This window comes from Urocampus carinirostris, chromosome 14 (genome assembly GCF_059441175.1).
Source record: "Urocampus carinirostris isolate Australia breed hairy pipefish chromosome 14, RoL_Ucar_1.0, whole genome shotgun sequence".
Lineage (NCBI taxonomy): Eukaryota > Metazoa > Chordata > Actinopteri > Syngnathiformes > Syngnathidae > Urocampus > Urocampus carinirostris.
The window spans coordinates 15,804,130-15,827,006 of record NC_142362.1 but is presented as its reverse complement, the minus strand read 5'-3'; the positions used below and the strand labels follow the sequence as shown (position 1 = coordinate 15,827,006).

The 22,877-nt window shown below is 38.5% G+C and overlaps 1 protein-coding gene across 2 annotated transcripts in view; it reads right to left on the bottom strand.

The window, feature by feature from the left end:
• Positions 1-1,993: 1,993 nt before the first annotated feature.
• Positions 1,994-22,877, bottom strand: part of stk39 (serine threonine kinase 39) — a 30,437-nt gene continuing 9,553 nt past the window's right edge. For both annotated transcript variants that reach the window (XM_088352611.1, XM_088352612.1), the window contains exons 7-18: positions 22,567-22,668; positions 22,203-22,336; positions 22,084-22,132; positions 21,661-21,726; positions 15,640-15,762; positions 14,415-14,444; positions 12,446-12,502; positions 11,152-11,213; positions 6,823-6,875; positions 6,680-6,748; positions 6,538-6,602; positions 1,994-3,320 (exon numbers count right to left, since the gene is read on the bottom strand). In XM_088352611.1, coding sequence (XP_088208737.1) covers positions 3,246-3,320; positions 6,538-6,602; positions 6,680-6,748; positions 6,823-6,875; positions 11,152-11,213; positions 12,446-12,502; positions 14,415-14,444; positions 15,640-15,762; positions 21,661-21,726; positions 22,084-22,132; positions 22,203-22,336; positions 22,567-22,668 — 885 coding nt within the window. In that variant the 3' untranslated portion in view covers positions 1,994-3,245. The remainder of the gene's footprint in view (positions 3,321-6,537; positions 6,603-6,679; positions 6,749-6,822; positions 6,876-11,151; positions 11,214-12,445; positions 12,503-14,414; positions 14,445-15,639; positions 15,763-21,660; positions 21,727-22,083; positions 22,133-22,202; positions 22,337-22,566; positions 22,669-22,877) is intronic.

Below are 22,877 nucleotides of genomic sequence, written 5' to 3'. Positions count from 1 at the left end.
TGGAAAACAATGGGTTGAACATGAGCAATCGGCCACAAATATTACATTAAGAGTGATTCATTTCTATAATTTTATTAAAAAAATTATTTTTGCAATATACAGTGCCTGGAAAAGAGAGGAGTTTTTTTACAATATTGTTGACTAGCAGCTAAAAGTGATAAAAGGCGCTGAAGAAATAGCCAACCTGGAGGCAAAAAGAAAGAAAGTTTGGTGTCAATGTAAAAATTGATGATGTTCTTTCAGCGTGGTCGGAAGTTTGTAGTGGGGTACCGCAGGGCTCAGTACTAGGACCATTATTATTTCTGTTTTTTGTGAACGACCTACCTGAGGCCATTCAAAGTAGTGACATCTCAATTTTTGCCGATGAGACTGAACTTGGACTTTTTGGAGCTCCGTAGAATTCGATTTGATTTAATTTTTGTGTTCAAAGTACTGCATGGAATGATCGATGTGCCTTTTGATCAATTTTTTGAGTTCTGTCGTGTTGATGGTTTACGTGGTCACAGATATAAGTTACGGGTGCCTAGACCTACCAGCAACTTGCACGGAAACTTTATTTCTTTCAGGATACCAAAAATTTGGAATTTTTTGCCTGACCGGGTTATTAGTGCAAATACGGTGCAAACCTTTAAGCAAAGGTTGGCAGAAACAGATCTGTCAAATTTCCTTAGGGGAGGGGGCGTAAGGTGACCATATTTGGCCATGCTCACTCTCAGCATTAGTTTTTCTTTTTGTGTCATGTTTTGATTAATATATCCAACAATACCTTCAATTTCAATGAAAACAATGTCAGACGATCAAAAAAGGATATGTCACTAAAAATTGCACCTAAAATTGTACATCATAGGCGCCGCCGCAAACGGCAGCCTTTCCAGCAGCTCAGTTTTATTTAGCTCTTTTTGTGATTTGTTTTAATTGTCTGTTATTTAGCTCTTTTTGTAATTTATTGTTTTAATTGTCTGCTTCCATCTTCGGTGTTTTTTCTATCCTATCGTTATGGGTTTTAACGCACAAAAATGCGTTTATTCGAGGAATCAACACCTAGCCCTGAAGAATTCTCGTGCCGGCGTGATGAGGGGGCCCTATCGTGGCTGCAGAGCCGGAGCTAAGGTGAAGGCTAAGCGGCTAGCGGCGTTATAAGACTTTGGTACCGTCCGTAATCCTGGTAAATGTGAACTCTACCAAATAAGACCGACGAACTGACTGTGGTGGTGAATAACATCAAAGCGGACAGGGAGTGCAGTTTGCTTTATTTTACAGAAATGTGGCTCACGTCTTGCATCCCGGACGCTAACGTGGAGCTAGCCGGCTTCAGCGCTGTTAGGGCAGACAGAGACACAAACGCCTGTGGGAAGCGGAGAGGAGGTGGAATCGCTATCTACGTGAACACGAGGTGGTCTAACCCTGGGCACAAAAATCTCATTTGCTGCATGGACGTTGAACTTTTGGCCTAGCATGTGACGTCATCCACTCCGCTGTTGCTAAACTACAACACAGCACCCGAGGCCACCCTGTTAATAAACAACAAAAGGATACTGCTGGAAGTGTGAATTTCCCTACAGGGATGAATAAAGTATCTATCTATCTATCTAAGGCCAAAAATGTGAACAAAAGATATAATCATGGACAGCACCCAGAAATGGGGATTTTGAGGTGTTTGAAGCCCAAAAACAAATTGATATGGAGTGTCTCATCCAAGAGTTGGTTTGCAAGATCTCAATATTGCACAAGGCAAGAAATATGAAAGCATTGATTTCACAGGTTAGTGTACACATTACTTCTATTTCCTTTAGTATGTGGCTTTTTTCCAAAACAGTATACTAATACTCTACGAACCATTCAGTGACAGCTGAAAAAATTGACTTCCACAGCCATCACTGGGACGGCATTCAACAGTATGTATGGTCAAATAACAGACAAAAGCTTGATATTTGCAATGCAAAGTTATTTCACTTCAGCTTGACGATTTCAATCGGAAACAAAACAATGCCAGTATGTTGAAATAGCAATTTATTTGTTGCTTTTTGTCGCAAACAGGTTACAAGTCATCAACGGGTGAAACATGGTTACACATTCTGTACATAAAATCAAACAATTTCATGAAATTTGGTTATGAGGGACATTTTTGAACACGTAAAACTCATGAGGGGCTATTGCGCGTGGTAGAGCATACGAGATGTTGTAGTTTTCATGTTGCCAATAATCACCTGGTGCACAGCGCACGTTAGTAACTTTTTTTTTTTTAATTAGGGCGTATAACGTCTTATACATCAGGCTAGTGAAAGGACATAAAAAGCAAGTGAGTCTGTGAACGCAGACAAACCGGAGCCGATCACATCACATCACCACAGCTGCAGCTACACATTAGAAAAAAAGAAATATTCAGATTTTGTCTCCAAGGGCGCAGACCAAAAGTGCATTAACATGTATAAGCTGGCGCTCTGTGGACGAATGCTGCGTGTGAAATGGAAATGGGCAGACTCTGCTCCGTCTTGTAGTTGTGTGGTCTCCCTTTTCACAATACTGTCTTAGGCACGTGAAAAATGAACAAGGCACCTTGAGCGTTGCGAAGCGTTAACACTGTTGTGACTCCAGTGAGCAGCAAATCTTACATTTTAGCGGCCGTGTCTCGGTCACTCAACCCTTGTTGTCCGTGTTGTGACTACTAGGAAGGATGATTAGGGACACGTTGAAAAGAATTGAAGATCACGCTTTTCATGCTGAATTGAATAATCGCATCTAATAGGAATAAATGACTCGTTAGTCATTCAAACACCCACTTTTCATTGAGTCTTACTGCATTTCTTTTCACTGTGACCCTAATCTTCTTTCAGGAATACAATCCATTGTCTTTTGATCAAAGACATTCATTGTGTTGCTTTGAAAGAAAATGTGCTTGACTGCGGTAAATCGCGCGAGTTGGGCTTTAGGAATGTGAGTTTTTTTGGCATAAGAAGGACAAAATTAATGAATAAATAAGAGCTTTGAGGAAAACGACAACAGATTTTTTTGAGGGAATAAATAAATAACTAACAATCAACGCTACATCTCAAATCACCTTTCACATGTCATGTCATCCTGAGTAGGTTTCCTGGGCTTCATCCTGATCCCCTGGTCGTGTGCTGGGCAGAGGAGCGCAGTCAATTTTGGTGCTTGGGGGAGGTTGGCTGGAAGTGCTGCTTTTTCTTTTGTTGTTGTTCCTCAGCCTGTCTACCCTGAACACATCGCACCTGCTTGAGGGGGCATCAGCTAAGACTCAGCTGAGCAAAGCCGATCAGCTTCACCTCGTCCGGCAGCTCCGCGTCGTCGCAGCAGGAAGCCTACCAGGTGACAAAAAGAAGTTTGAGTGACAGGTAAAAGAAAAATGCTCCAAAAACTGGGACTTGCAGTAATAACAGAGATAGGGATAGATAGATGGATAGATACTTTATTCACCCCTGTAGGGAAATTCACACTTCCAGCAGTATCCTTGTGTTAAAAAATAAAATAAAAGATATAAAATACAAAAATACGCAATATAACTTGTTGATAAAGAGCATTTAAATAGTGTTACGGAAAATACAAACTGTAATAAGAATAAGGTAATGTGCAAATGTGGGGGTGGGGTTTAATGTGGGCTTTTACTCCCCCGGGTGGAGTTAAAGAGCCTCATGGCACGAGGAAGAAATTATCTCCTCAGTCTGTCCGTGGAACAAGACTGTGACAGCAGTCTGTCACTGAAGCTGCTCTTCTGTTTGGAGATGATGCTGTGTAGTGGATGTAATGAATTGTCCATGATTGACCGAAGCTGGTTTGCGTGACGGCCTCATGAAGATGCCGATACGCTATTGGCTCACCTGCCTCGTGTAATGCTTTTTTTATCGCTTTTAGTTAGGGAAGCTTGTGTAACAAACTAATTTGATTAGCTATGGGTGGCAGTGGTGGTAAAGGGAAAGGCAAAAAACATGATAAAAATGGAAACAAAGTTTGAGATGGGAATGACAAAAGAAGACACACCCATTATTTCCCACACTAAGCAATGTACAAAGAAATAAAATAACTATGTCCCTTATTGTTGAGTTTTACTTTATCCCATTTCCAGGACTTTTGTTTCACCATGGTTAAGTATATCTGGTGTCAAGTTTCTTATATCATGTTTGATTCATGAATAATATCTTGTATGTATGAATAATATATTGTATGGACCCATACTTAACAACGGAATCTTGACGTTTTAGAATAGTAGGTAACATGCAATAGCCACACGTTTCTATAAATCTCTGTGAACGGTGATTGGATTTGATCTAAACTCTTGGCAACGGTGATGTCATCCCTAAGCACCGAACTTCAAAAGGGATTACCCCTTGAAAACAGGTAGATCTTGCTTTTAAACTCATGTTCTTCAAATAAAATATTAATCAAAATGCTGTGTTTCGACTATTTATGAAATCCTTTGGGTTTCCCGCACTTGAAAGGTCTGACTCATGTCACGCTAGATAGATAATTGGTTAGCGAGAAAGATAACAGTTTTACCATACATTGTGTGGGAATTAATTACCAATGGATATGTTTTTTAAAGTCAGCTTGAATAAGAATGCTTGGTTAATTACTAAATCTGAGGAATCTCGTCCTGATAAAGGCCAAATTTCCCAGCAAGCTCAACTGAATTTTGCTAACCGAAGGGACTAGACAGTCACATATAATTCCCCCCCTCATTTATATAGTCATACATAATTCACACATGTGGAAAAACTAGTCACATTTCACCATAACATCCATATCATTATAAGATCATTAATGGACTATTAAAAAAAGGATGAATTTAAAAGGTTTCAATTCACAGTCTGCAGATAGTCTTTGAACATTCCAAATGGGGAAAAAAAAACGAGCAAACAAGAGCTATATTAACTCATTTAATCCCATAATGTATACTTAAGTTTTCAGAAGCATTGTCTTCAAGTGCCAAAATGTAAAAAAAAAAATGTATATATATATTTTTATTTTAAGAAATTATAAAGGGTTTGGCGCTGCTCATCACTAAGTATCAAGACTAGATGGCTGTGTTCACACATGAAGGGAGCCCCTACTTCCTAATGTTGCTTCCTTTTTCCAACAAATGATTGTGAGGCACCACGTAGCGAGGAGGCGTACTGAAGCATTGTGATGAGAATGGCAAAGATATGGTTAAATATTTCTAGGGAGTTACAACTCCTCCAGAGAGCTTATTTCTTTTAAAAAAAGGTAACCAAGTCCCATCCTTACAGTCTGGTCGGAGAGGGCTAACGTTTTGTGCAATTCCGGAGGAACGCGGTCGTTCCAGGGAACGCGATCGCCATTGTGACCGAAAGCTCATTTATCGTTGATGCATAACTTATGTTATTTTGAAAGCAAAGTGCACTTGTTGTTTATGGAAAGCCTTGTTTAGACACTGGAGGTATCAAATGTGCAAAAAAAAGCACAAAAGGTAAAGTTCTGCTTGAAATCTATCATTGCCCAAAAAGACGTTTTTTAGTAGGATTTCAGGGAAACTATTACTTTCAATTAACTTAGCAATGTTCAACTATTGTGTACTAAACAATGCTAAAAGCTAATAAAAAATATTAAAATGAAAGGTGAGGGTTCAAGCTTTTCCTAAATCCTAATCTTATACAGAGGGTTCCTACAGCTTAAAGGAAGCTCAATTTGAGACTTAAGAAATGTTGAGGCCTTTTGAAATCAAATTTAAAACCAAGTCGACAAAAAAAAAAAGAAAAAACACATTTCTTGCGCACAATACATCGTGCTTGGTAGACATTACCTGGCACAGCTTTTAGTAATGGCAAAAAATGTTCATGGGACAGCAAATTCTCATCAAATTTACACTTTTCAATGGTCCAAAGTAAATGTGTATGTCTGAAGTTGCCATGTGTATTCTGGGTAGACCAAAGACACATTACTGCTCTGAGAGGCCTGACTGAAACCACATCACCATTTTGATAGATCCATTATTGTGGACACGCTATGTTGCCACGAAAGTAAATCAATAAATCATGACAAAAAACAATTGATAACTGTTACTTAAGCTTTTTCGTTCAAACATAGAAACCTGATTAACGTTTTCACTTCGAAAATTGGATTTCAGGAATTTTAATCCCAATTAAGTTCTTATTTTTAGAATAATTAATTCAATGCCTTTTAAGACTTTTCAAGGATACGAGCGAACCCTGTATATAGCTACAGAACTAAGTTTTCTGTAGGGTTTCAAGAATGAGTTAAAATGGCAAAAATTGGTTGGAACCGGCTCTTTCCATTTGAGAGAAACCTCTCGCATTGAATGAGTTAACAGCTTAGCTACAAATTTGTTCGAGAGAAAATGGGAGTTTTTAGGTCTGTACCTGTCAATGACACTGGAAGGAGAAATAAGATTAAATAAATGTGAGCCGTGCGCCCCAACTTTGTTTTTAAATGTCTCTTTACTCATCTCCCGCAGTCGTGTGCCCTCTCTGCATTTTTAATCTGCCGTCTGTTTATAGTCCACTCAGCGGGGTTTGTCAGCCAATCAATCATCAGCAAACTCACCAGCTTAAAGGTCAACACTTTGTAGGTAGTTGGGTCATCTACAATCTTTTGAAGGTTAGCAGCAACTGCAGTCGAGAACAACACAAATGTCACCTGGGCCAAACAAAAGCAATTTCAAAAACGGGACATAAAAAGCAAATACCAGTAACCACGTCGTGCCCGTTGACTAGGCCCGCCGAGAACAACTCCTGGGAGACACCATCGGCAGTGTCTAGAAAGTCAAACAAAAACAGAAATATTTCATGTTCATGTTCATGTTCAGTCAGCTGCAATATCGACTCTTACCTCGTCCAGGCGTGAATTCAAACCGGATGTCGTTGAGCTCCTTCTTGGAGTTCCTTCAATTCAGACACAGAACGCAATGTAATATGAGATTATGTACTCAACACGCCATCAATCATAGTATTCGAAAAGATTGTGTTACACTTCATTAGCTTACATAAATCAATTAAAAACATGTCGTGTAATAGGTGTGAAAGCGCTGAGTGATGAAATCACAACATGTGGACACCCCCCAAAAAAATTACAAAACAGACATGGAAACAGTGGGAAAACGATGATTAACGATGCAATCGACGACACCTACTTTGTCGTAATTAACTCGTTCACAGCCGTTGAAGGCTTGAGACGTCAAAAATGAATTATTACTAGGCTGGTATTTCGCATCCAAATGTATACGTTTCCCCCCCTTAAAATTAGATTGAATCCTCGAGGCAGGGCCCTAACAAGTAAACCCTCTCAGAAATTTCTGTTTCATTGTCACCGATACTGGATTACAGAGTGCTTCGCTTAAGATATTTTCACGTTACGAAGCATTAAGATGATAACGGAAATGAAACTTGGGATCATAAAAAATTATGAAAAAGGCACATGCATAGCCATCCTGGTTAGGTAATATAGCCATGTCAAACTGACCATTGGGACACTTGAGTATAAGCATGTAGAGTATTCTAGGAAATTACAATCCCTGTAAGAGGAACTTTTTAAAGCGGTTTTCATTTTAATCCACTCTCTTTTCCCCTCTTGCATTCACCTGCTAACTGCACTGTACCAGCTAAAGTGAAGTAACACTAAAGTAATTCATATTTTATTTTTTCTTGATTATTAATGTTATCTAATCATGTACATATATGTTACATATAAATAGTACTTACTATATACTATTTTGACACTTGCACAACTAATGCCCGTCGATTTCTATCCCCCACCATGACAATTACAATTCCCACCTTTGAATGGATGAAAAAATAACAGTGCTGCAACAACCAATCAACGAAATCGATTAAAATTGATTATTATAAGCGTTGGCAACTAATTAAATCATCGTTTTGTTGTATCACGCTATTTATGACCCACCAAGAATGTTAAATCAATGCAAATTAGAGTGCACCCATTTCTGGGAATTGTAGTACCGCTTTAGTCCGGCAAAGGGTGCCAAGACAGTTTTTACAAAAAAGCTGTTATAAAATATTAAACAAAATTTTGAACATTGCATCATTTACAAACAAAATTGACATGAAAGTTTCAACTTTGCAGTGTTTGACTTTCATCAAAAAACAAATTTAACATTTTTCAAGAGAACAGACAGAAATACAGAGAAAACAATCAGAAAATAAGTATAAAACAATGGTTCCCAAACGTTTGCAGGCTGGCGCCCCCCTTGGCTCCCCTGTGTAATCCTAGCGCAAATTCTGCATCGGGCGTTTTCTTCTGTTCCACGTCCGCTTCGTCAAAACCAAAATAGGTCCAATCAAGTGATGTACCACCCTTCTTCGGTGCAAGCTTAATTTCCTTCTCGTTTTTTGACTCTAGGACTATGTTTACGGAGTCTGCCATGACACTCAATGAGATCACCTGGTGGGTGTGGCATAGTGTGGTGCTTGCATACTTTGAATCAATTTTATTGGCTTGTGATATTATTAAAACTCGAACAGTAACAATTGTGGTCTGCCATAACTCCATCACTCACTACAATACCTTGAAAAAACGCAGTGCTTTGCGGTTTCACAACCGCACTACGTTTAGACTTCTGACTTCAAAATCCGATTCATCTATTATTCAAAAAAATAATCGACCAATTCATCAATTATGAAATTAATTGTTAGTTGTAGCCCTAAAAAAATATAGTGTCCCTGGAGTCTATTATGTTACATTTCCAAAGGGTAGACTGAGAGAGAAAAGAAAAGACACAAAAACCAAAAACTAAATTCATATTAGAAATCGTTAGTACCAAATATATTTCATACTGCTTGAACATCTACAGCAAAGCTTTCCATGAATTATGTGTATCAAATATCACTGTCCAAAAGTCCCTCTTGCAGCTTACTTTCGACATTCGTCAAGCGTCTGCCTCTGCTCTCTAAATGTAAAAAATAGATGGGAATGTCATATCTTCATGAAACATAGAATCATTCTGAATAACTTTTTCCCCTCTCCAAGTGCAAATGAGAACAAATATCAAATATCAAAGTCGTGACAAGGAGATTCCCGATAGAGCTTTAGTATTATCACAGAAGGGAGAAAAAGCTTGAATTACAAGCAACTGATATGACAAGAAGCCAATTATACAGCGACAGTATCTGTCAGTCCCATGATATTATCATAACTCGTGCTAATCAACTGCAATTCCCTTAGTAGTTGAGACCAAATTAGCTGACGTTATGCTCCCACAAATACAATTAGTGTCAAAAAAGCTTTCTTGGAAAATGTTGGATAGGGTGCAGCAAAATTCATAAACATCCATTCAAACATTAAGGATCTTCTCCAAGTCAGCAGTTTGAATGACAATGAATTGCAAGGCATATTTCTAAAGGTATGTAAAACAACCATTGATCAGATTAAATGACACATAAAGTAAGCTCCAGGGTTTCCTCTAGAACTATGGATTTCTTTCTTTTTTTTTCCCTGAAAAACTTCCGAACAAACAAAACAACCAACTAGTGGCCAGTTGTCACATCATGCCCAGCGCAATGTTAGCAATTACAGCTTCCTCTGCCAAAAGCTTCTGGTGTCAGAGTAATCAGACTGCTGTGAAGCATCTGTTCCACCTGAGAACCCGAGGAGGATTTCCAGTTTCACCTGCCAAGATAACACACCCAGGCACTCTCGAAAATGTCTCTTCCTTTATGAGTGCTCAAATAACGAGCAGAGAACCTATACGCTACATGGACTGATGGCTCTGGGAAATCAACAATTCAATGAGGCTGCGCTAAAGCTGAAAGAGAATATGGAAATCATGCATCAATTGACAACAGAAATGTCAATACTTAATGATGGAAGAATTTCTCAGGTCTTAATACTACATCAAAAAAAAAAAAACAAGAAAAACATTTGTACAACTAAGGGGTTAGCCACCTTTTTGAGTTGCAGGCAGCATAGACTTGAAAAACAGTTACAGTCTCCAAAGAAAATAAAAATAGCCAATTGATGGATGTAATTTGTGTGTATGCCGATAGTCTTATATCAGATACATCGACAATACATGAGGAAAATAGATAACATAAGTCAATCCTTTTTTTTGTTTGCATTTACGTTTACAAGTTGTGTTGCATTGTCTATTTGTTTAAAAAGGGAGCCTTTTATCCAATTGGTTTTGAAACGCAGAATAAACAAATATTGATATTTGCAAAAAAAAAGAAAAAAACTTTAATGAAGAGTGACAGCAATTACATTAATTAAAGCAAAATTTGTATTGATAAATATGCTATAGGGCTACATCAGAAGTGTTTTATTGCATGCATTGGCGAATCCAATGGACATATTAAAAAATGCGGGTCATTGATTAGAAGCGTCTCATTTTTTTCTTATACTTCTCTCAGCATCGTTTAGCAGGTCTGATTAAATCTGTCGGCGTGCCGTAATTTGGTGACCATGGTATAAACTACTAATTGGGAATCTTCACTGAACCCGTACCTCACAAATGAATAAATACACACGATTATCTAACATGAAGTAAAAACGCATCTCATATCATCTCCTAAGAGAGGGCCCTTGTGGCGTTTCACTTCCGATCCCATTTCAGAAATGTACATGATAAAATGCTCGTTTGTCCCAACTTTTATGGCTGTATTGTTACAAGAGAGGGAGGAGGATGGGAAAGGTAAAAATACTCATAAAATGTCATATGTACATCATGATTCGAACCATGTGATCATTTCTAAATTGACAAACAAATGAATGTTATAATGATGCAAGACATGCTAATAAGCTGAAAGATATTCAGGGGACACGTCTCCTACAAGCTCTTCTTTTTGGGTGATTTGTTAATTGGTGTGATGTTCGTGCCAACATGACTGAAGAGAAAAAAAATAAATGTGAAAAATACAAAAGCATCTTCTACCTTTTTCTGTTCATAGATCGAGGCCAGGTGTCACAAATCATTCGTACCAAATGCATATGTCTGTCAGCTGATTTTTTTTTCTGGTTAATATTTCATTTGACAAGTTCTTTGTTTTAACAGTGAAAGCTGCACGGTTAAGTCAAGTCAATTCCACTGTTACGGTGCAGAGCAAAGACGCACTGTGAGTGAACTGACAGGGATTTCTCACATGTTGTTTTGAAATGTACACAAGCAGGCAGATAATGGAGGGGGAAAAAAAAGATCACCTTTCTCACCTTAGTCGCAGGACCAAGTTCAGAGCACCATGAATATATAGCGAATCACCAAAGGGCTCCACCTAAAAAAAGAAGAACAGATGAGCTACACACAACTATTGGGTTAGAACTATTCAAAATTTGCTGAACAAATACTTGTTTCTCTGGCGTACAAAATAAGTACTCTTATATTGCTGTACTTCTTGTTTTTTCTAGTACAATTAATACATAAAAAATAATTTAGCTATTTTAAGTAGACCACTTATTTAGTTATATTATAATAAAGTTAGAAATATATAACTGAGCAAAACTGAGCATAACAGAGCAGTTTTATTATTTAGGATTTGTTTTTATTTAAAAATTACATCAATCTTAAAATATGAGACCATTTGTAGAATAAAGAAAATGCTAATTTGCCTATTCAAAATTAAAATAATAGATAAATTACAATAATGATTTAAATACTTTATCATTTATCAATTATCTGCCAGTGGAAACACTTGGAAAGACGATTATGTTACTAGAAATACATAAATTGATTTACCATTCGGAAAACATTCTGAGAAAATTATTAAAATGCAAATACTTAAAACAAAATTTGTCTGCAAGTAGAACAAGATAAAATTGATTGAAAATATGAAAATGTAAGGTATTTTACTGCAATTTTGGGGGGAACTGTTTTTTGTGAGCATTTAAATGTATGGAAAATATGTACTGATAGTGTAAAAATTATATACATGTTAAATATTTAATCCCACTACACCTTATACCACAGCATCTCGATTTATAAAGTAAAAGGTTAAAAGCCATCAAAGATTGATCAGAAAACAAAATAGTTAAATCTAAGCTTTAGCTCAGAGTTAGACTTAACTAGAGCTTTAAACTGACCACATTTCCCCCCCAAAATTTCCTTCAAATGACGTCAAACATGGCATTTGGATTACAGCAAAAAAAGGTTGAGGGAAACCAATGAAGTTTGTCTGCACAGCTAAAACTGGATGAGAAGAAGTAGAAAATGCCTTGTGAGGCGCAGTTAATGCCTGTAGGGAGCACAAGACAACCCCAACCTACTCTCGTACATTTGGAAAATGACAAAGCCTTTGAAAATGGGTTATAATAGCAGCAAAACTGTAATAGCACTAAGACTTCGCAGTCAGACCAACTGGGACTTTTTACAGCTGAGTGCATCCCTCCAGGAGCTGACACGTGCACGAGGGTAATGTATGCAAAAATTCACACGAGGCCGCACAGACAATGCGTGTGGCGCCAATGTCATTGACTCGTGACAAATGAGTGCAGCTGCTGTAAACCTCACCTGGGGATGCTGAATGGATAAACCATCCAAGGGAATATTCTTGACATTTTCCTCATTCTGCGAGTGACAAAATGAAAGGGACAGCTGTTAAAATGGGACACAAATACAACACACACGAACCAAGTTACAGTGTAATAATTCACAGCTATGGGGCTTTGTAGGTTAGCTTGGACACACAATGGCATCCTGAAAGATACCATTTCGCAAAATTCGGAAGCCTACATCCATATTTCTTACATGAACAAGAGGGTGTTAATCCCCAGTAGTGACAGCAAACGAACGAGCGGGTTGGATACACTTGGAGCGCCTGAAAAGAGCGTCTGGCTGGAGCTGGTCAGAGATGGTTTCAGTAGCAAACTTTAGTGAGAGTGGAAGAAATGACTAAAAAGACCTAAAAGATTAATTTGTCAAACGTCTGTACCCTAAATCGGTAAATTCAGCAGTGTTCACTTGCATGATCAGCTGTGTAAGGCGTTTGGGCGTGTCGTCGTCGCATGCTAGTAAAACTGCAGCAACAGGTCAAAGAAGTGGTGGCCAGAATTAAATTAAATTTGCCGTCTATAAATCCTTGCAAAAAACGCAGTGTCATGCGATTCAACAATCGCACTACTTCACATCGCGATGTCGATTAGATTCCGGTTAATCGTGCAGCCCTACTGGGCAGGGAGCAGTAAATGATCGTCTAAGCCAGGGGTCAGGAAACCTATGGCTCGCGAGCCATATATGGCTCTTTCTATGAGTACATGTGGCTCAGAGACAAATTTGATTGCATGCAAATTTTCTCCATCTCGTTCAAAACTTGAACCTTAAATCCTGTTCAGATACACGCAAAGCCAAACCAAAGAGAGAGATGGGTGTAGCTATGCAAAAAGTGCAAGCACTCCCTCCCATCTCTCGCCCTACGCCGTCTGCGCCAAAGGTAAGCACATCAGGCTCCGTTTACAGAATGTTGAGACATTTTTACAAAATAAATGCTTGCATCTGGTTTTGAAACCAATATGTATGAAAAAAGGGTCAGAATGAGTTTAACCGATCTTGAGTAATTGCAAGAAAGAGACAAGTTTAAAGTGGTATGTTTGTTGATTTTGGGACACGGGCTCTGGCATTATTCTCTTTTCATGATTTTTATCAAATCATCAAAAATAAATGTACTGAAGACTACGCTTTTGTCTGGGGCGCGGGTTTGGCAATTTAGTAAATTTGTCTCATAATATATGGTGTGGCTCTTTCCCAAAATAAAATTAATATATTTTGCTTTAATGGCTCTTTAAGTCAAAAAGGTTCGCGACCCCTGTTCTAAGATTTGATGATTACCCTATGTACATTTTTTCTGTTCCTTGTCGTGCACCCAAACACAGAGGCACAAAGACAGCTTCATTTACACAGAGCACCTGAAAATAACAATAACAAGGCTAGCAGCCATAGCCTTTCACCAAGTGACTAAATCGAGTGGTTAGAGAAAGAAAGAGTGGGGGGAAAATAGGTTCAAAGTGCCTGAAACATGGGACTCAGCGACCCTTACATGCAGGGTTAGCTGTGAAAGCTAGGTGACTTATGTGGTAAAAACATCACTGGGCGAGCTACCCTAGCAAAATCGGCATTATTTAAATAATATTTTTTTCATTTAAACAAACTAAGTATTTTACACCACTGAGTGTCCCTATAGAATACTGACTGGGGCTTTAAGACCAATCCCATTAAAGGTGACATTGTAAAACTAAATTGACAGCAATCAATAATCAGCGATGTTCTTACCAGATTTTAAGAGAAGCTCAGCTGTCGAGTTCCCCTAATCGTGCTAAAATAAGCGCAATTATTGGCTTTAGAAAAAACATGTCTTTTTTCCCCAAAGTGCTGTCACCGAGCAGAATTAGTATGGAAAAAAGCAGACCCATTCATCTCTGTCGGCGTTTCACTAGAATACAAAGCACCGTGCATGTTTTTAAAGGAAGAAAAGAAAAATACTTACTACTTTGGAGTCGTCCTTGACCCGTCGTGACTGCATGGAACAAAGAAGCACAAATTCTATTACTCAACTTTACATGGTCGTGTTGAGATTGCATGTTTTTTTTATTGATCAGTCAATTTGAGAGGAAAGATGAGAGGAGAATTGTCACCATATTTGAAAAAAAAATGAAAAAAAAAAAAGCGCAGAAATTCACATCTTCCTTGCAATACAAAGATTTTACGCATATTTAGCATACGTTTTTAGTTTTCCATTTCTGGGAGAATTAGGTGAAATAAAATATATAATTGGAAAGATTGTAAACAGTATCATTTTCTCCATGTACCAAACTAATAGTCTTGGGTGGTTTTGTATGAAACATGAAATCATTTCTCAAGCAAATAGAGTAGGGGTCACCAACATGATGCCCTGCAGACCCAAAGTAGCCCCAAAGACTGTTTCTGAAAATAGCTCAATAGTAACGTTTTTATATGATATTCTCGGAAATTCGATTTCTAACTTGCATGTTTTAAATTATTATGTCTAAAAATCCAGTAACAACACAATAATTACATAATAATAGCATAGTAATAAGTTATTTCAGAAATGCATATCACACTTTGAGCTCATTAGCAACAAGAAAAAAAACTCTCCACTAAAAAAGGTTGGTGACCCCCTAAATTGAATCCTATTACCAGGAGGCTTGTGTTGTCATTTATGAGTTTCCTTGTCGTTTTGTTTGCGTGCAGCCTCCTTTGGGACTGTTTCATCTATTTTTCAATTATTTTAGTGGAATGCACACTGATAATGACATAATTAAAAAGTACTTTTCATGTGGGGAATATAAAAAAATATGAGATCAGATGAGCCAATAAGCACACAAAGCACAAAACTATCATTTCAACTGAATGTGAACCAGATTGCTCTTTAGGCTCAAAATCTCATCTTACATTTTTACACCTATCAGTCGGATCTCATTAAATAGAATTTGTGGTTCTTCTGTGGGATGTTATTTGTATAAAACTCCTCTTATCTTATTACATTACCGTATTGGACTGAACCCGCTTGCTCATTCATTCTACAGGTGCCAAATGTTAAATCCTTGGAGAGCTTTGCGCACTCGAGTGCTCTTGTTTCCAATTTGTTAAGTGGATTTGAGATGAAGATTAGATGCTCTTGTTGTGTCATACAAGTGAAAACACAACAACTGACACCAAAAGCGTGTTTGTGGATGATATTTTAGGCTTACCCTTCCCTGGTTGACGGCCGCCTTGCCTTCTTCGCTTCGTTCGTCCAGCTCGTCATCGCTCCATTCCCAGTCGCCGTCCTCAGTTTTGTGCAGGTGGCCGCTGGAGCCTGGCACCCGCCTCACCTGTGTCACGGCAGCAAAGGGCCCACAACCAATTACAATTGGCTGGACAAATCGAATACATGTTTTTTTTTCATTTCTGTTCTAATAAACAACATGAAAAATTCCAAACAAAATTGGATGGATGGTTAAATAACAGTCACTTGTTGTTGGATAAACTACACTATATTATAGTGATCTAAAAGGAATGATCAATCCTAAAAAAAATACAGCCCAACCCAAACCAGAGGGTATTCAAGCCTGAACCAGCCTGAGCCCCACCAATTAGCTTGATGTGCAGGACCAGGACCGAGCCCAAAGCAAAACCGAAATTTCATATTTTAATTGTGAAGACTCGGGAGAAGAGGGGGATCTAGAATAGATTAAAATCTGTATGTGTAAAGAAATCTAAGTTCTGCAAGTCTATGATCATTCATATCTTTTATGTTTTTGAGTCTGCAGAGGTTACATTAATCGTCAATTTTCCATGATTGCCGGATTTTTTAAGAATTGAAAGGAACATTTAAAGGCAGTCTGTCATTTTGGTGGTTTGAAAATCGGGCTATAAACCACAGGAGCCATATTTCCTTATGAAACTAGCGCAATACTTTGAGAGTTGTTTATTCTCTTATTTGTTTGCCTTTTTCTAGAAATGTATATTTTAGTATCTGCACATTGCTTTGATATACATTTATTTAAACATATATTTCTTTTAAAAGTCAGCAAGAGAAAACAATGGCCATACCCAAATGCAATGATTCACATTTGTGGCTGCATCCAGGCTGAAATGTGGCTCGTCGGGCTCCGATTTAGGCTTGATATTGGGTTAGGCATTTGACAACATTATGTGTTTATGTAGCAGGTCATTTAAAATACACTTATTTTGAATATTTATTATTTTCCCTCAAGTTATGTTAGACTTTTTTTTTTTAAATAGGAGCTAATAAATAAAATGGTAAAACATTATTACTAGTTGAAAAAATAAAAACGAGTCAAATTGTTAAGCATATTAGGGCCGGTTTTAATGTTTTACACTTTCATAAATCGCAAAACTCTTAACGTTAAAAAAAAAAAATCAAATGATAACATCACTGGTTTTAAATAAAAAACAAAACAATATTTGGTTTTCTTGAATAGTGTGTACCATTTATAATAAGAATTTTTTTTTCTAATATATTTTGATTTTTTTATTCATTTATTACAACTTACATCCTAGAGATAGGAAAACAATTACATTTTAATAATCAATTACACATCAAATATTGTATTGAAGTGAATTCAGGAATTAGCGTCAATACAAAGCCTTTATGTTATGATGCCACTCAAGCTCAACAATATTTTACTGGTGTAGCCACATGAAAATAGTTTAGAGTGGTTACAAAATGTTTTAAATGAGACTGATATTTGCGCTAATAAATCAGATAAAGCAAACTAAGCACAATGAATAGAGCATTATGAAAGCAGAATCTATAAATCAAACCCGCTTTGAATATTCAAACGAAGGCGCCACTAATCTACATTCTACAGCTACATAACACTACACAACACAACAAAGCAAATAAGTCTTGGCTATTCCATCCAGAACAAGAAAAAAAACGCAAGCAGCAGTTGGTTCATAAAGCAGCATGAGGTGCAGTCAGTTATGAGAGCTCTGCAGTGTTACAGGCAGCACACAAAATGGTAAGTGACGAGCACTGGCTCTAGGCAACCATAAAGTTAAAGAGGCACTACCCCTCTGGTGCTGCCAGCTATAGTTTCCAAACCTGACATAGAACCCAGAGTCCCACGCTTCTGCTCGGGCGCCTTGGGCAAAACAAGACACAGATCAAAGTCTCAGAAGCCATCCTGACTGATAATTAAAATCAACAATGTCATGCTGCAAGAAAAATGAAATCAATTCTTATGTGATGTTTGGACGGATTATAAAAACTTGCAATTATCTGTATGCGGTTTCAAGTCATCTTGTAAGTGTCAATTTACTTAGTTTAAGACCAACTTTGTACAGTAAAACAAGAAAACGTAATCATTGTTATCTTGGACTTTTTGAACAATTTGTGTGTATTGTTGATGTTGACTATGTTGTGTGTATTGTTGCCCATGCAACATCTATTGCGGCCTGGTCACCCTGGAATGGGGATTACCTCTTGTGTGGCTTTTTGATTTCTGATTTCCTCATGCTAAGGCTTTTTATCTTTACTTTCAACACATTCGGCCTTCAGATGAGGGGATGTTGTAATCGTGGCCTGTGCGCTCATTTGATACTTGTTTTGTGATTAAGGGCTATAGAAATAAATGTGACTAGACAAGCTGGTGCAGATTATTGGCTTGGTGTAAGACTGCCCTCTACTGGGTATTCAGCGCACATGCCAAACAATTGTATATAGCACTGTGAAGCACCTCAAGAAAAATTTAGGATCTTGGTTTACTACAGTGCATCTCCAGTATTTTCTGTTGTGCCTCCACCCAGCCCTGCAAGAGCAAAGATTCAAAGTGCATCTGAATTTCCAAAATAAAATTAAATCCTTATACTGTTTTTGACAAACCATGAACTCACCAACATTTATTCAGTAGCAGAATATTAAATGAAGCTTAATATTTACGTCTAGCAACGGCATTATTGGATTGAGGGATAGTTTTTATTTTTTCAGCACTTGTTCCATCCAGCAAGAGATAGACTATGTCTAAAACTGCAGGCAGTATATCAGCTTCTCTCTCATGGTTTTATTATTTTTGCACTGACATACCGCAAACACAGCGAGCAGTTCCCCTTATTAGGTGATACTAAACCTTACAAACAACCTATTACTCAGTGAAAAACCAACTATGTAGACTAAAAACAAGATAATTTGTGTAAACAGGTTTATTTTATTTACCAAATAATCAATACAAACAATTCTTTCAGCATTGTTCTTAGTTCTTTTCCCCCTTACATTAAATTGAGTGTGCCTTATTATACGTAGCAGTGCCGCTATACACATAGAAATAAATGCGTGATCAGCTAGTGTACCGCAACAATGTTAATACAAGCTCAAGCTCCCCATCAGCAGCCTGATTGAAGAGTTTAAGGTGAGCCGTGCAAGGGTGGTGCTGCAATAAAGAGAGTCAGAGGATCCAAAAGGTATCCCAGGCTGGGATCATGGAGAGAACAGGGCGAAGGTGAAAGGCAGCAGAGGGTGTGGAAGGGTTGAGGCTAAAGCACAGGGCACTGGTAGTGAGAGACTCACATAAGAGCTGGCCTTGGTAGCAGCACAACACCTAGCTACGAAAAGGCGCAGGGGCAGGTTCAGGGATCACTTGTGCAGCAAAAGGTGTGGGCAGCAGCAAAGGAGGAACGGGCCAGCAGGAAGCCTGGTCAAGATGGGAGCGTGCAGTGGACCGCAAGGTCTCTTGGGCAGAGTTGCGGAAAGCTGAGCTCCATCGATTACCATTCATGATCCAGGCTATCAACGATGTACTACAGAGCCCATCCAACCTGTTCAGGTGGGGGATTGTGAAGTCACCAGCCTGCAACCTCTGCTCAAAGAGGGAGACCCTAGAGCATATCCTCAGCTGCTGTACAAAAGCCCTGAGCGAGGGGCGCTACCGATGAAGGTAATAGCGAACACCCTCACAAGCATTTCTGCCCAATAAGGAACTCGATCGTTTTTGTCGGGGCTGGGGAGAAGCCACAATCAGCTGCCAGAGCTACCTCGCCTGGTTTGCAACCATCAGACTGGGTGATGAAACTTGACCTCGTGAGGTAACTGAAATTCACAGAATCAATATCCACCACAACACTGCGGCCCGACGTGCTGCTTATCTCTCAGGCCTCCAAAAAGATTGTACTCCTGGAACTCACGGTACCATGGGAGGACTGTCTTGAAGAGGCCAATGAGAGAAATAGGACAAAATAAGATGAGCTAGTGGACGAATGTAGGAGCAAAGGGTGAAAAGCACGATGTGAGCCTATCAAGATGGGATTCCGAAGGTTCTTTAGCCAGTTTCTCTGCAGGGCTTACAACCTCTTGGGCGTTACAGCGGGAAACAAGCGAAGGGGCATTAAGGAGGTCATAGAGGCAGCAAAAGTTGCCTCAAGGTGGCTCTGGTTGAGTACACAGTGGGCGAGTTAGCACTACCTGGGAACGAGTTGGGGTCTGATCTACCCCAGCTGGGTCGCCTGGGTGAGAGGGTATGTTTGAAAAACCCGAAACACTCTCCGACCCCAGGTAACATCACTGATGATGTGTCCAGGTTCCATCAGTCTATGTTAAAAACTAATCTACAATGACGTTGTCGTCTGATGCCAGTGACCAAAATTATCGGGATTAGAGCCAAAATGGAGGGAGACTTTAGTTTTTTTTCTTTTTGTTCTTCCTGTTTTTATCTTTTTCTCGATCAGCCCGTCTTTTACTCTTAACTAGTTTTTAATGGTATCACCTGAGAATCCGCTACACTTTGCGTCCATGCTCAGAGCAAAGAAAAACAATGCTCCAAGCGCACACTTTGTTAATGAGACCGCCCCTGCCCCATAACTGCACTTTGCTCGGAAAAAAAGAAAAAGAAAAAAAAAAAAAACATGTTCTCCAAGAGAACACAGGCCCCTGCTTGACGGAGCCCCACGCGTTGCCCCACTGTTTGAAAATCAATGCTTCATGGTCATGCATGACAATAATGATTTCCACTCTCTTACATGCATTATTTACACTTTGAAGTGACTGTATTCTAAAGTTCATTGCATGAGGTGATAAAGTGTGTTTAGGTCCCAACATATAGCACTGTGTCCTCTTTTAGACCCCTATGACACTTGTTTTCCCGGTGAGAAGCTATGCGTGCTTTTACCATAAAGATAGAAAACCAAAACATAAGAGGGCAGACCAACTACAAGGGTGAAAAACAGAAAATATATTGTTCGCTTCTAAAAGTTAAGGGCAGTCAAGGTAAGCACCTTGACGTTGACTAAATTTAGGATTTAGGAAGTCACAACAAGGGTGGACGGTTCATTGGATTAAAAAAAATGTGGCAGGGTTTTTTTTATTATACATAATGTATAATATTTTGTAACTGCAGAAAAGTCTCAAATTAAACACCTCTGCAATGCATGAAAAAAATATAATGTTGGCCCCAATTGTTCTCATGTGCGTTTATGGATAAAAATACATTAAACAATTTACATGTATAGGCTATATTATTTTTCTAAATGTGTTTACAAATAGAGCATTTCAATGCTCTGGGTAAAAAAACCTTCTTGTTAAACACAGTATATTGTTCAAAAATAATTGCCCAATAAACTTTTGATAACGGATTCAAAACATCCCACAAAAATATCATGAAACAAAATTTCCTTTTTTTGCAAATCAGCAAAAGCCATCAATAGTAGCCCCTCCTTTTTATAGGATTGTCTTTGTCCATGTCATCCACGATGGCAACAATGCTTTCCAGGATGCCCTCCATTTACTCTGAAACGAGTCAGTGTTTTTCCATCCTTGCACTTAACCACTCTGCCTCCCGGCATTATGAGCCTCTGCTGACCAACAAGGCCAACTCTTAGATAAAGCCAATATTATGAGTCTGAAAAACTGCTCTTCCTCGCAGCAAAGAGTGGAGATCAAGTTACCAAGCAAGCTACATTTTCAGGTATCGACCGTTTTATTTGAACTTTTCTCGAGAATGACACACAAAGAGGTAAAATGAAAAAACTAGATACCAACCAAAACAACGACACGGTTTGACTCTTTTGCGACACAAGCCCATATTTTCATTGTATCCACAAAACAGTTTGCGCATTAAGTGTTTGAGGTGTTACAAAAGTGCATGAGCATCACTCCTGTTGACTGTAAATGTAACACTGTGATGGATGGACTCTGCTCAATCCCAGCGATCGCATACAATTTGTTGTGTTTAGTCAATAATGGATATTTAACAGAGAGGCAAACTTTAACATACCTTCTTCGCTCTTTGGGATATTTTCGGAGCCCGGCACAATAGCTTTTCCACAAGATATTCTTTGTTCTGTGTAATAAATATGCATAAAACTAGAGATTAATAATTGGGAAATGGACAAGTATTAACTGATTTTTTGGGGGGGTGAAGGTCAGTGGAAATGCAAATACTAAAGAAAATATAGAGTTGCATAGACAGGAACTAGCGAGGCTGCAAAAAATACTTTAATAAAGTTTAAAAGTACCCAAAAGTTGTGCATTTTCTACTGATCAGCCAATAATTCAGCAATTATTTTAGGATATAGACCAGAGGGCCACCAGGTAGCCCCCCCCCCGTAGCAATAATTACAAACAACTTAGAATGTAGCTACTATCAGACTATGAGGCAGGCAAATAGAGAAAAACATTTGAAAGTTAAAAAAAATACCTTAGCCTTTTGAAAAAATTTACTCTTCAAAAGTTCTGCAGCTGTAGGCCTGAAAAGAAACCATGTTAAAATATATTCACAGAATACTGAATCATTAATAAATATAAGGCGAGCCTCACCTTTTACCAGGATCTTTCTGAAGGCACATACTTATTAACTTTCTAAAAGATTTGCCGTACTTCTTTAGCATTTCTTTATCTTCAATACCAGTCTCCAGAGTGGGCGGATCGTTCTGCAGCGTCAACATCAAGACCTGGAAGAAGGTCGCACATGGTTTTCATCTAGTAAAACGATGACACCAAAGAAAGCAGGAAACCATTTTTCTAGGAACTGCCATGTGAAGCACAAAGAGCTACTTCCTCAAAACTTTTGTTCCTGATTTGTAAAATAGGAGAATGACTTTTGCCACATGGCTGTTTCTTGTGAGGCAATTTCACAATACACAACATGGCAGAGTGAGTGATCTAGAATTGCATGACTGACCTTCATGGGCGGGTAGCGATGATAGGGAGCGGAGCCCGTTGCCAGTTCTATGGCCGTTATTCCGAAACTCCAAATGTCTGCTTTGAAATCGTAACCCCGTACCTGTGGGTAAGTTGGTTTTACTTTCACTGTCTTTTTAAAAAACACAATGAGGAACCGTTCAAAGAATTATACGTGCATTTACTGAAACGCTCTTACAATAAAAAATTTAAAGTGACGGTATGTAATAATTCACCAGTTGAGGGTGAGTTAGCTTAAAACTGAGCTGAAGCATGTGAATTTGAAAGACACTCTGGCGGCCCAAAAGAAAC